Here is a 14,574-nt window from a genome sequence, read left to right as displayed (position 1 = left end):
ATGGCGATGGAACAAATTACTGTTTCTTCAGTTGATCACTGGATGGAATGTTTGGTTTGTGTTTCAGTGCTATGCTATACAAATAAAGTTCCTATAACACTAGGCTTCTCGAGCATAAGAAAATATGCATACTATGAAAGGAACATAAAACTTAGCTTACTCATTTTCTCCATTTTGCTGTCTCCTGAGCTTTCGTAAGTATATTTGAATGGAGTAGTGAGTGGAATCCCCTTCATTATTTAGAAAGGTATCTTTCTCCCTCTTGTAGTAGAATTTGCACACATGAGATTTCTCTTTATCAGTCTTCATTTTGGCTATATAAGATTTACTGTTCTGTTGCCTGAGACCATCAAGCTGGAGTGCAGCCCAATGCTAATTGAGTGTGCTAATACATAAAATGATTTTTTGTTATCTCACATTTTAAAGTTAATAGAGCACTTGAATGGCATATGTTCAATTAATGGTATAATTACTATTAGATAACCATATTGGTGTAAAGTAAAACTTACTTTGTTGTAATAAATGGTTTTTCTATAAGAATTAGATTCAGAGAGCTTGAAAAAAATCTTCCAGTTTAGTGGATTTCAAACCTTTCTCTTTTTGAGAGAGAGAGAGGGTCTTGCTCTGTTGTCTGGGTGGCGATCACTTAAGCATTCCTCTCACCTCAGCCTCCCAAGTAGCAGGGACTACAGGCACCACCACACCAGGGTAGTTTGTTTTTTGTTTTTTGGTTTTGTTTGTAGTGACAGGGTCTTGCTGTGTTGCTCGGGCTTATCTCAAACTCCTGGCCTCAAGCAGCCTCTCAAAATGCTGGGATTAGAGCCATAAGCCACTGTGCCCAACCCCAGGATTTCAAACTTCTAATAGCAGAATCCTTTTGTTAAATCAGCTCTTCCACAGAATCCCGGAACCTAAATTCCAGTTGTATTGAAGTGTCTGTGAGGGGCATGAAGACATACTTCTCACCCGTTCTTGTTAATACCTCCTAAAATAACTTCACAAATCATGATTTTTAAATTCACTGTCTTAGTTCAGTAATTTTGCAGATAAAGAATGTGAACATATAAGTATTTTCTCCACGTACCAGGGTTACATGGCCTGCTCTGTCTTCCTTCCATCCTCAGTATTTTGTACAGTGCCCAACATAGAGCAGATGCTCAATAAGAGTAAGTTAAATGGGCAGCTGGATGAATAGTGGCAGGCAGAGCCCAATAAGAAATTGTCTGTTGATTCTTCATTGGCTTTTTTTGTCCATATTACTGTCAATTGGTGTTTTTTGTTTTTATTTTTGTTTTTTTTTTTTTGAGATGGAGTCTCGCTCTCTCACCCAGGCTGGGGTGCAGTGGCACAATCTTGGCTCGCTGCAACCTCTGTCTCCCAGGTTCAAACAATTATCCTGCCTCAGCCTCCCGAGTAGCTGGAATTACAGCCTGGGCCCAGCTAATTTTTATATTTTTGGTAGAGACGGGTTTTCACCATGTTGGCCAGGCTGGTCTCAAACTCCTGACCTCAAGTGATCCGCCCGCCTCAGCCTCCGAAAGTGCTGGGATTACAGGTGTGAGCCACCGTGCCCAGCATACCGTCAATTGTTTTTTGTTTGTTTGTTTTCTTTTTTTCCTTTAAAAATTGTAACTTTGCAGGCCAGGCAAGGTGGCATGCAACTGTAATCCTAGCTGCTTGTGAGGCTGAGGCAAGAGGACTGACTGAGCCCAGGAGTTCAGAGCTTTTTAGTGCATTATGATCACACCTGCAGATAGCCCTTATACTCCAACCTGGGCAGTGTTGTGAGACCCCCATCTCTAAAAAATAAAAAAAATTGTAACATTTGCATACCTTTATTTTGGGCGGGTCACTCTGGATCTCAGGTTTTTTTAAATGAGAATAAGAAAACCTGCCTCTTAAGTTTTCCTTAAAACTAAGCTAATAAATGGTGTCTATAGGAGACCAGGCGACAGAAGAAGAGGAAGGTGGTTATTCCTGTGGTACTGCAGAATCACATGACAGCAAAGGCATAGGCCTGGATGAAAGTGAACTTGATTCTGAGGCTGAACTCATGAGAAGTATGGGATTGCCACTTCAATTTGGTAGGATAACTGCACATAAGGATTTTGAGGTAAATATTAATTTACTTTTATTATTTCTCTCTCTTCGTTTTCTTTATAAAATATCCCAAGGAATTACTTTTTATCAGATTAAATGCATTCACGATCAGCGCTCTCTACCTCTTTTTAAATGTATGTATTTATAAATTAACCAGAACTGAAAGTTGTAGTATGTCCCAAGTGTGACTGTTCCTGCTCTTGGAAACTTAGATAGTATATCACTTGTTTGTGGAGCTGAAAGCCCATAGTGGGGCTTTAGAGTATTTTGTTTAATTTAATGTCAAAATAGACTTGGATTCTACTTTCTTTTATAGTTCATAAAGTGCATTTTATATTCAAGTTATTTATCTGATATAGGTATCTATGAATACTAGAAATAAAGTTAAAATTAAAAAGAAAAAGAAAAAACATCAAAAGAAATACTTAGATGAAATTGTGCAAGAATCTTGGAGAAAAGAATATGAAGAAGACGACATTTTGGCTTCAGATGATCCATCTTCAATTGAACAGTATGAGAACACCAGAACATATGAACTTCAAAGCAAAAAAGATACTGAGACAGAAAATCCTCCAGTTGAAAACACATTATCTGCAAAGCTAGAAATTACAGAGAAATGGGAAAAGTATTGGAATGAATATGGAGGAGGACTATTGTGGCAAAGTTGGCAAGAAAAACATCCGGATCAAGCACTATCTTCTGAACCTTGGAACTTTCCTGATACAAAGGAAGAATGGGAGCAACATTATAGTCAACTTTATTGGTATTATTTGGAACAATTTCAGTATTGGGAAGCTCAGGGTTGGACTTTTGATGCCTCGCAAAGCTGTGATACAGATACTTACACATCTAAAACAGAAGCTGACGACAAGAACAATGAAAAATGCGTGAAAGTTGACTTAGTATCTTTTCCATCTTCACCTATTACGGTTGATAATGATAGCTCTGGTACAAGTGATAAGGATCATAGTGAAATACTTGATGGAATTAGTAACATAAAACTGAATTCAGAGGAAGTAAAACAGAGCCAATTAGATTCCTGTACAAGTCATGATGGTCATCAACAGCTAAGTGAAGTTAGTAGCAAAAGAGAGTGCCCTGCTTCCGGCCAAAGTGAACCACGTAATGGAGGAACCAATGAGGAAAGCAACTCATCGGGGAATACAAGCACAGACCCACCAGCTGAGGGTAAGATTAACCAGGATTTATTCTGCCATGTAATGGTTAGCAAAATGAATTCATTTAGCAAAATAACTACTAATCCTTTATTGTAGAGTTAAATAATACCAAGTACATTTCATATAATAATGAAATGATTTAATCCATCCTATTTTCATATCACAAGTTGTTATCCTTTTCTATTAATAAGAATATTTGCATACAGTTCTCAAAAGTATCATTCCTTCTCTTGTATTTTGGTGGCTAATGAAGGAAAATGTGGAATCTCTTGAGAAATCTAATTTAAAGTGAGCTTGGAACTTTTAGTTTTCCACAGCAAATGAATTTATAAGAGGCATGTTAGAAAGCAATTGAGAATGTACATTTGACATTAGGCAAATGTCTTATGAGTCATATGTGGAATTCACTTAGGATAAGTGAAGTCTTGCTGTGAAAAAAGATCTCAATGGGGTACAATATTAATTTATAACTGGAATGGTTAATTTCAGGATTCTCATCAATAAAATATCCAGGATAAGGAACTTGATTGATTCCTGAATAACTGATCAAAAAAAAGCTAATTGTGCAAACTGGTGCCACTCAGGACTAGAGAATGCCAATGAGAAGTGTTTTGAAAGGAGTTAATCTGAGTACGGTGCGATGAGAATGTTTACTTTGCATTGCTGTAAAGGAATACCTGAGACTGAGGAATATTTAAAGAAAAGAGGTTTATTTTGGCTCACAGTTTTGCAGGCTGTACAGGAAGCATAGTCTCAGCATCAACTCCTGGTGAAGGTCTTAGGAACCTTCCAATTATGGCAGAAGGTGAAAGGGGCATAGGCATGCCACATGGCAAGAGAGAGAGCAAGAGAGAGGGGGGAGTTCCCAGGCTCTTGTTAGCAATCAGATATTGCAGTAACTCATTACCATGGGGGGCACCAAGCCATTCATGAAGGATCTGCCCCATGACCCAAACACTTCCCACCAGACCCCACTTCCAACATTAGGGATCACATTTAAACATGAGGTTTAGAGGGGACAAACATCCAAACCCTATCAGTGCTCTTGCTGGGGAGAGGCTTCTGCCAATTAACAGCACCAGGAAAATGGGAGAGGAGGAAATTTCTGTGACATCTGCATATCCTGAAGTTTTGGCATCCTGATGTTACATGCTGAAGACATCTAGTGTAGAGGAACTTTCTTCTCAGCCTTACTCTTTTGTGAAACAAATGGTTTTGACCTTTTACTTAATCAGATTTGCTTTGCTTATCTCAGATTGCTGATAATACTTCATCCAGCTGACAGTTTCTAAAGAGCTCTGTCAACTTGCTTTTTTTCTCTATATTCTTAGATTCTTATAAGTGGAGCCTACCTCAGTATAATATTCTCATTCCTTTCTATTTTGGTGATACATTTTCATCCTTTTTTTTTTTTTTTTGAGATGGAGTCTCACTCTGTCACCCAAGCTGGAGTGCAGTGGCACTATCTCAGCTCACTGCAAGGTCCGCCTCCAGGGCTCAAGCAATTCTCCAGCCTCAGCCTCCTGAGTAGCTGGGACTACAGGTGTGTGCCACCACATCCAGTTAATTTTTTTATTTTTTTATTTTTAGTAGATACGGGGTTTCACCGTGTTGGCCAGGCTGGTTTCAAACTCCTGACCTCAAGTGATCCTCCCGCCTCAGCCTCCCAAAGTGCATAGGCGTGAGCCACCATGCACAGCCATCCTTTTTTATCTGAAGATTTTATATTAGTATTCTGATACTCTTGTATACTCTCCTGATACCTTTCTGTACATATTTTGACCATAAAGTTTATAATATACATATTGGGCATTGTTTTGGCCTCTGACTTACTGTCTCATTTACCCTCTTTGGTTCTCCTCCCTCGTCTGCCTGCTTTTTTCTTTGCCAGACGCAGTAAGTCTCACAGTCTCTGCCTTCTGTTGCTTGTTCCCTTACTTATGTTTATAGATTGTCCATTTCTGTAATAACTCCAGTTTGTCTGCCGTCAGGATGAATTTGAGGGTTTTAGATTTTGATTTGTTTTAGATCCTCCCTTGAGTTCAAAATTTAAGGTATAGGTTATGCTTCTATGTAAGTATGTTTTCTACTCTTTGTGGTTGGTGCTTTTCTGAAAGAGTCAAAGCTTCCCACTGTCTACCCTGCAGACATCTTTTTCCTCCTGGTCTCAGCCACCCACTTTCTTCCAGTCTGACAAAATAGAGAACAAAGACAGATTTGTGCCTCAGTTTTTGTCACCATAAGTTAAAGAACTCTTCTTAAAGATAGTATTGTCTTTGTTACTCTCATTATTAATGTTACTTTCATACTATATTAAAGGCAAATGAAGAGAAATTCTTCTTAATCAATGTGATTATGCCCCCTTTACAGTCATTTCAATTAAAATTCCATAAGAATGTGACTGCTAACAGCTATCACAAAGGCAGCTTTGTGGGTTAATTTGTGTAGATTTGGGCAGCTATGAAGAAGTAGTTTTAGTTTGTTGTTTTTTTTTTAAGTAGTTAGATCATGAACATTTTTAAACCTGTTAAAAAACTTTATATAAATTAAATTTAATAGAGTTTAACTGAGCAAAGAACGATTCTCGAATCAGGCAGCCCCAAGAGCCAGAATAGGTTCAGAGCAACTCCAGGGCTGCCACATGATTGGGATAACATTTATGGACAGAAAAAGAAAAATGATGTACAACGTACAGAAGGTGGAAGTGAGGTACACAAACAGCTGGATTGGTTACAGCCCAGCTTTTGCCTTACTTGAACACCATTTGAATAGTTGGCTGCCTGTGATTAGCCAAAACTGTGCTTGATACAAGAGTAGGTTACAGTCTTTTTATACCACCAGTTAGGTTACAGTTCACTACGTGTGGAGAAACCTTTAAGCTGAGCTTAAAATGTATACATGGACAGTTTTAGGCTAAATTTAATTTAACAAACCTTATAGTTACGATTTTTAAAATGCTCAGACTCTGCATGTAGACACAAACAGGTAGATGTGAGCTGGCACTTCGATGCACATGTACAGTTCATTGTAGAAAAGGTGCTAAAATATTTTCATTGGCTTTGCAAATAGCAGAAAAGTTGTCAAACCAAGGGGGAAAACCTACTGCAATATTTCTGCCTCTTTAGATTCACAGAAGTCTTCAGGAGCAAACACAAGCAAAGGCAGACCACATGCCAGTGGTACTGATGGAGATGAAAGTGAGGAAGATCCACCTGAGCATAAGCCAAGCAAACTGAAGAGGAGGTAAGTTACATGAGACCCCTCTCACCAGAGCATGTTAGAGTAAGCATTTGTATCCATAAGCAAGTGGTTATTAAATGATTGTTATGTTCACAACACCAGTAATCATGTAAGAAGAGGCAGGATCTACTGGTAAGATTCTGAGCCTTTGGACCTGGACCTGTGGTTAAGGCCAAACTCTGCCACTCACAAACTCTAAGTACATTTCTTTTTTTTTTTTTTTTTTTTTTTTTTTTTTAAGACAGGGTCTCGCTTTATTGCTCAGGCTGGAGTACATGGTATGATCATAGCTCACTATGATCTTGAACTCCTCAGCTCAATTGATCCTTCTGCCTTGAGTAGCTGGGACTACAGGCATGTGCCACCACTCCTGGTTAATTTTTTAAAATTTTTTATAGAGACAGGGTCTCGCTCTGTTGCCCAGGCTGATCTCAAACTCCTGGCCTCAAGCGATCCACTTGCCTTGGCCTTCCAAAGCACTGGGATTACAGGTGTGAGCCACCACACCCGGCCTAAGTACATTTCTTAATTTCTCATCTATAAGATTGGACTGATGCCTTTTTTGTGATTATTGGGTAGACAGGAGCTAGCTAGCATGTAATATATCTGACACTTAGTAGCTATCAATGGATCATAACTTTTAACTAATAATTAAATTCATATCTTCTCTCTCTCTCTCTCTCTCACCAGTTCTAATGTTTTTCAAAAGTCTGGATATATCTTATCCCAGATTTGTATTGCTGAAAAAGACCTCAAGGTCATGCTCTCATTGTATAGATAGGAACACTGAGGCAAACAGGAATGAGTACCTTGCTCAGAGTTTTCTTCACAGCAATGGCAGCTCTAAAGCCAGAGCCCAGATCAACTCTACTCGAAGCAGTGCAATTTCTGTTTACCATTGTGAAAGTTGTAACAGTCAAAACAGAGTCACTTGTGTCAGATACTGGTAAAATGTAGCCAGGGAAGGCCATGAAAGACTCTCATGCACTATTTGCCTGATAACAGGAACTGTCACAAGAAATTTTTCCAAGCCAAAGCATCACACAAAGACAGATAGCTGCTTATACAGGAACATGTGCCTGACACAGTCTCACAAGCCCAATTCGAAACTGCAGAGGCCTAACCATAACTCTCAGATTACAAGTTCCACCTAACAACCACTGGCTCTCCTAATCAAAACTCACCAGCTATTTGTTGTAAGATGCTGCCAGCACCAGTGAACTAACTTTCTAAACAACGTGCATGACCTCTCTCCTCAGTGAAACTCTAACCTTTTCCTCTCTTCTTTGAAGATTTCATGAGGACACCTCATTCTGTGCTTATGTCCCAAACTGCAGTTCTGTTTTTGTGTTTTTTAACCAAATAAAAGTTCTTTTTTTTTGGTATTCATCTCTACATTTTTTTCTTGAAGGTTTATACACTTGTACACATAATTAAACACGTAGAGAATAATGTAAGGTGGGATGTAGTCAGATGCTAACACTGTAAGTAACAAGGAGAGAATGGATCATTATTGAACTTGGAAGTTAGCTGGACACTTCATTTCTTTGACTGGATATGGGGTGCTCCACGTAAGACACTTGTACTCCATATAGCTTCTAGAAAAACAAGCGTGCCTCTACTGTGCTACCTCTGTATGGTAGACACTGCTTGTTAACTCCCCAGTTCCTGCTAGTTACTGGAGGCAAAGATCATGTGTGTTCAATGAGCATAACTTATTTTGAAGGACAAACTTTTTAAGAATTATTTCTCACCATTTTCCTTTACTTGGAATTACGGCCAGGGGTAGTCACTGGTTACTAAAAGATCTCTAGTAGGTGGATTCTCCTGGGTTACCTAATATCACTTGTATCACAACCTTATTCTTTTTAGTAATTTTTTTCTTTTAAAATTTTTTTGGATTGTATTGATACTTATCAAACGTTTCCTTGTTTGTTTTTAAGGGAAACCTCTGGAGAAATCACTTTAGGAGATTAATTTAAGGCTGCAGCTTTTACTGATGTTTTTCCAAAGGAAAATTGAGAGATTATATTTGTACCATACCTAGGAATAGAAATCATTACTTGACATAGATTAAGACTGGAATACTTATTGCTGTGTTCCAAATGCTCCTGGGTACTTACTTATTTGGAAAATTCTAATTAAAGTATTTTTTTTCCTGGTTTCCTGGATTTGTGAACTATGGTTGATTATGGTGTTGGGAAGTTTGCATGGGTCAATTATATTGCCTTTTTTATATTTATCTGAACTAGTGGGCTCTGGTGGTAATGGCTTATCACTGTTTACCTTTTCTTTATTTAGCCATGAACTGGACATTGATGAAAACCCAGCTTCAGACTTTGATGACAGTGGTTCCCTTCTAGGATTCAAGTATGGCTCAGGACAAAAGTAATTATTCATAAAAGCTATTGTTTTCCAGAAGTCCTAACCACTTCAGCTATCTTAGAGCACTCTGATACTCAGATAACTAATAAATGATCATGTGTTGAGATGTTATCATTAAATCACTTCTCGTTAGAATTGTGGTAGAGATATCCCTGTACATTTGATGTGTTCATATGCTTTAACTCAGTTGCACTTTATAGCAATCCAGTGTTGTTATTCCATTTCATAGATAAAGCAACTGCAGCTCACAGAGGCTTTGACTTTACTGGAGAGGGAATTTAGGCCCAGCTCTTGTGACTTCTAAGCATGGTTCTCTTCTCACCTAGTGTCTCACATGTGTACATCTGAAGACCATAGCAAACATGCCATAAAAAGTTGAAATCTGCAATAACCTCTTTTTCTATTATGAAAGAGTAAAATTAAAACAAACCAAATAACAAGTAAAAAGTAAAAAATATTTTCTTCCAGTCGTTCTCAGATGTAGGCAGTGTTTTAAAGAGTTTGGCACTTTGAGAGGCTGGGCAGTATAGGGAGACCCCATCTCTAAAACACATTTAAAAATTAGCTGGGTTTAGTGGTGCATGCTTGTGTTTCCAGCTCCTCGGGAGGCTGAGATGGGAGGATCACTTCAGCCCGGGAGGTTGAGGGTGCTGTGATCCATGATAATGTCACTGCACTCCAGCCTGGGTAACAGAGTGAGACTCTCAAAAAAAAGAGTTTGGCATACGTCCCTCCAAATTTACTGCTGTGTGCTATGACTACATACATGTACACACATTTTTTGTTTGTTTTGTTTTGTTTTGTTTTTTGAGACAGAGTCTCACTCTGTCGCCCAGGTTGCAGCACAGTGGTGCGATCTCGGCCCACTGCGACATCCGCCTCCTGGGTTCAAGTGATTCTCCTGCCTCAGCCCCCCAGGTAGCTGGGACTACAGGCATGCACCACCATGCCCTGCTAATTTATTTATTTATTTATTTATTTTTAATTTTTTATTTTTTTTAGTAGAGACAGGGTTGCATCATATTGGCCAGGCTGGTCTCAAACTCCTGACCTCAGGTGATCCGTCCACCTTGGCCTCCCAAAGTGCTGGGATTACAGGTGTGAGCCACTGCGCCTCACCATGTACACACATTTTGCTTCTCTTTGTGTAAAACAGAAAAATTAGGTCATATTATACATACTCTCCAATTTGCTTTTCTCCCTCAACAATGTACCATAGACACTCTTTCTTGTTGGTAGAAACATTTAGCTAATTCTGTAAATGAGGGCATTGTGTTTTATCAATTATCCTAATTAACAACATCTAAATTGTTTCCTAAGATCTAAGCATAATGCCCTAGAAGGTCCCTCCAGATTATTACGTGTGCCTGCCTGCCTTCCTTCCTTAGGGTCTCGCTCTGTAACACAGGCTGGAGTGCAGTGCTGTTTTAAGTTTTTTCATGGAGATGGGGTCTTGCTATGTCACCCAGGCTGGTCTTAAACTCTTGGCCTCAAATGATCCTCCCATCTCAGCCTCCTAGAGTGCAGGGATTGCAGGCATGAGCCACCATGCCCAGTCCATTTATTCCTTCTTATTGCTGAATAGAATTCCAATGTATGGATGTACCAAAATTTGCTCAACCGTGCAACAATTGAAGGGCATTTGGATTATTTGTGGCATTTTGCTGTTACAAATAAAGCAGCAGTGCGGGTGCAGTGGCTCACACCTGTAATCCCAGCACTTTGGGAAGCTGAGGTAAGAAGATTGCCTGAAGCCAGAGGTTGAGACTAGCCTGGGTAACATAGCAAGGCAGAAAATAAAAAAATAAAATGAAATTTCAAAAGTAAACAAAGCTGCTGTGAACATTTGTGTATAGAAGACATAAGATTTCTCTGGGATTAAATGCCCAAGCATTAAATATAAAGGAACATGGGTAGTTGTGTTAGAACAACTAGAGATTTTATTGTACATGACATGAAGACTAAACTGAGTAGGTAAAGCCTGCTAAAGACAGCTTACACCAGTAATCTAAACCATGACTGGGTTCTTTGATGTTTCTAAGGGTTGAGATTTCAGGTCCTACTTATCTGTTTCATAAGTTGTGAAATTTAAGTAGATACCTACACATTATGAAATCAGCAAGAAAGGGACATGAGGAATGTCTCAAAATTGAATTGAATTCAAATTAGTTCAGAAGTACATGTTGACTCTTGTAGTTTCTAAAGATTATCAGTTTTTCTCCCTTAGGTATTTCAAGGCAATTATAGTTAATATAATCAATAGTTCGTATAATCATTTAAGGCTAAGATCATAAAGTTTAGCATGTAAAAAGGTTTTTAAATTCCTGGCAGGATGTATTACTATGCACATGTAATTTTATTGAGGAATCCTTGGGTAGATTTTGGTAGTATACACTTGTAGAAATCTATTTCTTTTCTTGCCTGAGACTTAACTACTTAACTACTCTTCTATTTAGAGCACCCAATTCTACTTAAAAGAGAAGGATAAAATATCCTGTTTATTAAAAGAAGTTTATAATATGGCTACAAAGTGAGACCTGACATTTAAACCCAGACTATTCTGGATTTTATAAATGCTAAAGTGTACGTGACACTCTTAAGTCCCTAACAGTTTGTCGGAGAGGGAGTTAATTGAGGCTTAATATAATCAAAGGAGGCTTCATAGCAGATACATGTCTTTTAGGACTGGAAAATTTCAGATGGTTAAATCAGACATTCTGTAATTATTTTGATACGAAGGGTTCACTTCTTTTGTAAGCTCAGATTGATTTAGATAATTCAAATGTATCCAGAAATGTGTTAAAGAGCTTTGACATCACCCCACCTTGAGAATATTTATATATTTATATTTCCCTAACAAGGGGATAGGGTTTTCGTTTGTTTGTTTGTTTGTTTGTTTGTTTGTTTTACTATTTATTTATTGCAGTCTACTATGTAATTTCTACTTTCTCCTCTATATTAGGTATGTTGCACTTCCCAACTTTGGTGTTACACATTTGCTTTAGAATTAACATGAAAGTTAGACCATCAACTCTTCTGCAAGTTGAACTTGATTTTATCATTTTCATAATTTTAAAAAGGGAATTAAAATGGTGTAAAAATGAGTGAAAATGTTAGTTTCATCCTCTTTTCCTATAAAGAAATATAATCCTGGAATTTAAGTTGTGAATAACTTGTTTTGATCTGGTCACAGATATGGTGGAATCCCAAATTTCAGTCATCGGCAGGTCAGGTATTTAGAGAAGAATGTGAAGCATAAGTCTAAGTACCTGGACATGCGCAGACAAATAAAGATGAAAAACAAACACATCTTCTTTACCAAAGAGTCAGAAAAACCATTTTTCAAGAAAAGCAAAACTCTGAGTAAGGTATGTATAAATTTTGTTGCATATTTGTAGATAGAATCATGTTTTGTAAGTTTGACCTCTTAAAATTGTTGTATTCAAATAGGAAGCCTATTTCTACCAGGTATCAAGGTACATAATTTTTTTTTTTTACTTGCTTCTTGAAGGCATATATTATGTAAACTAAATCTGAAAAAAGGCAAATTGAGGTAGGGTGAAAAGGAAGTGTTTGAAAGCTACAAAGTACTAGTGTCTGAGATTATTTAAAAAATGCAGCCGCCAGGCATGGTGGCTCACACCTGTAATCCCAGCAATTTGGGAGGCTGAGGCAGGTGGATCACCTGAGGTCGAGAGTACCAGACAAACCTGACCAACATGGAAAACCCTGTCTCTACTAAAAATAAAAATTAGCTGGGCATGGTGGCGCTTGCCTGTAATCCCAGCTACTTGGGAAGCTGAGGCAGGAGAATCGCCTGAACCCGGGAAGCGAAGGTTGCCGTGAGCCGAGATCGCGCCTTTTCACTCCAGCTTGGGCAACAAGAGCAAAACTCCATCTCAGAAAAAAACACGCAACCTTGGCCGGGCATGGTGGCTCACACCTATAATCCCAGCACTTAGGGAGGCTGAGGCGGATGGATCACCTGAGGTCAGGAGTTCGAGACCAGCCTGGCCAACATGGTGAAACCCCATCTCTACTAAAAATATAAAAATTAGCCAGGCGTGATGGCGGGTGCCTGTAATCCCAGCTACTCGGGAGGCTGAGGCAGGAGAATTGTTTGAAATTTGGGAGTGGAGGTTGCAGTGAGCTGAGATCGTGCCATTGCACTCTAGCCTGGGAGACAGAGTAAGACTCTGTCTCAAAAAAAAAAAACACAGCCTCGCCTATGTAGTAACAGACCAGAACAAGGAATAATTTCTCATCTGTTTTAGGCTAGGTAGGTGTATTAGTCTGTTTTCGGGCTGCTAATAAGGACATACCCAAGACTGGATAATTTTTGAAGGAAAGAGGTTTAATTGACTCACAGTTCTGCAGGGCTGGGGAGGCCTCAGAGAGCTTACAATTATGGTGGAAAGGGAAGCAAACAACTCCTTCTTCACATGGCAGCTAGAGAGAGAAATGAGTGCCCAGCAAAGGAGGAAGCACCTTATAAAACCATCAGATCTCATAAGAACTAACTCACCATCACAAGAAGAGGATGGGAGAAACTGCCCCCATGATTCAACTGTCTTTACCTGATTCCTCCCACAACACGTGGGGATTATGGGAACTATGATTCAAGATAAGATTTGGGTGGGGACACAGCCAAACTATACCAGTAGGATCCTAATAGTCCAAATTCTGATACAGCTTTATATTATAAGCTTTAATTCTGAGTTCTTCCAGAAGTGATCAGTCACAGTTTACACCTTGTAACAAGTTCACCCTGATAGCATGAAACACAAGGCCAATTTATTGATTCACATTATTACCTGAAATATTCATATGCCCTCTCTTGGACTTTGCTATACCTGCCATCCAAGTACCTGGGAAACAAAAGTAGTTAGAAAATTGCTTGGTGTGATGAATTACCTTTCTGTATTCTAAGGGGTAAAAAACACTTTCTAATGAGCAGAACCTTCATGTCAGTCACATCTTCAGCAGCTCTTCAGGACAGTAGACCATAATCTTAGACTCCATGATGTTTCTGTTTCCGTTGTTCGTTTTTTAAGGCTAGTCAGATGACTCTTTTTCCCCTCAATACATTGTCCTCCCTAACTTCAGCATACTTGTAAAATATGCTACATATATATAGCTGGTTTTATTTTGTATTACATTTCAGGTTGGTTGGCTGCTGGTGATGTTTTAATAAATACGTTCGTGGTGCTAGTTATATCTGAAACAGACTGCCTAGTATTAGTGCAGTCAGTGCCATAGGACTTTCCGTAATGTGTTGGATATAATAGCCCCTATGCATTCATCTATAGATGAGTGCAGAAACAGCTACTAGGCATTGCTGAGGAAAAAAGATATGTAACTGTTGTGTCTAACTTAGATACCTAATTTGTTTATAGGCACATTTCTTTAGAGGAAGATTCTGGGTTGTTGCCCATCATGTCTACCACTTCATTCTAATTTACTCACTCTCAGGAAGGTCATGAAGACAAGATAGGAAGAATATTCTTGTTACAGAAGATGCAAAGAAGTATATGATCTGATGCTGAGCCTTGTTTACATTCCAAAGAACAAACATTTGCTGGGACATATCTTACTGGCTCTACTGTTGCATGAAAAGGCAACTTTGATTTTTTTTCCAAGGTAGACTGCTTCTATTCTTACAGAAGAATTG

At 38.7% G+C, this 14,574-nt stretch overlaps 1 protein-coding gene across 2 annotated transcripts in view; it reads left to right on the top strand.

The window, feature by feature from the left end:
* The window catches only part of TGS1 (trimethylguanosine synthase 1), a 52,045-nt gene that overhangs the window by 10,426 nt on the left and 27,045 nt on the right, over positions 1 to 14,574 (top strand). For both annotated transcript variants that reach the window (XM_055348744.2, XM_004047017.4), the window contains exons 3-7: positions 1,941 to 2,113; positions 2,460 to 3,288; positions 6,404 to 6,521; positions 8,820 to 8,906; positions 12,097 to 12,271. In XM_055348744.2, the coding sequence (XP_055204719.2) occupies positions 1,941 to 2,113; positions 2,460 to 3,288; positions 6,404 to 6,521; positions 8,820 to 8,906; positions 12,097 to 12,271 (1,382 nt within the window). The remainder of the gene's footprint in view (positions 1 to 1,940; positions 2,114 to 2,459; positions 3,289 to 6,403; positions 6,522 to 8,819; positions 8,907 to 12,096; positions 12,272 to 14,574) is intronic.

This window comes from Gorilla gorilla, chromosome 7 (assembly GCF_029281585.2).
Source record: "Gorilla gorilla gorilla isolate KB3781 chromosome 7, NHGRI_mGorGor1-v2.1_pri, whole genome shotgun sequence".
NCBI classification, from domain to species: Eukaryota; Metazoa; Chordata; class Mammalia; order Primates; family Hominidae; genus Gorilla; species Gorilla gorilla.
Note: the sequence above shows the minus strand (reverse complement) of the source record. Positions and strands in the feature narration are given on the sequence as shown.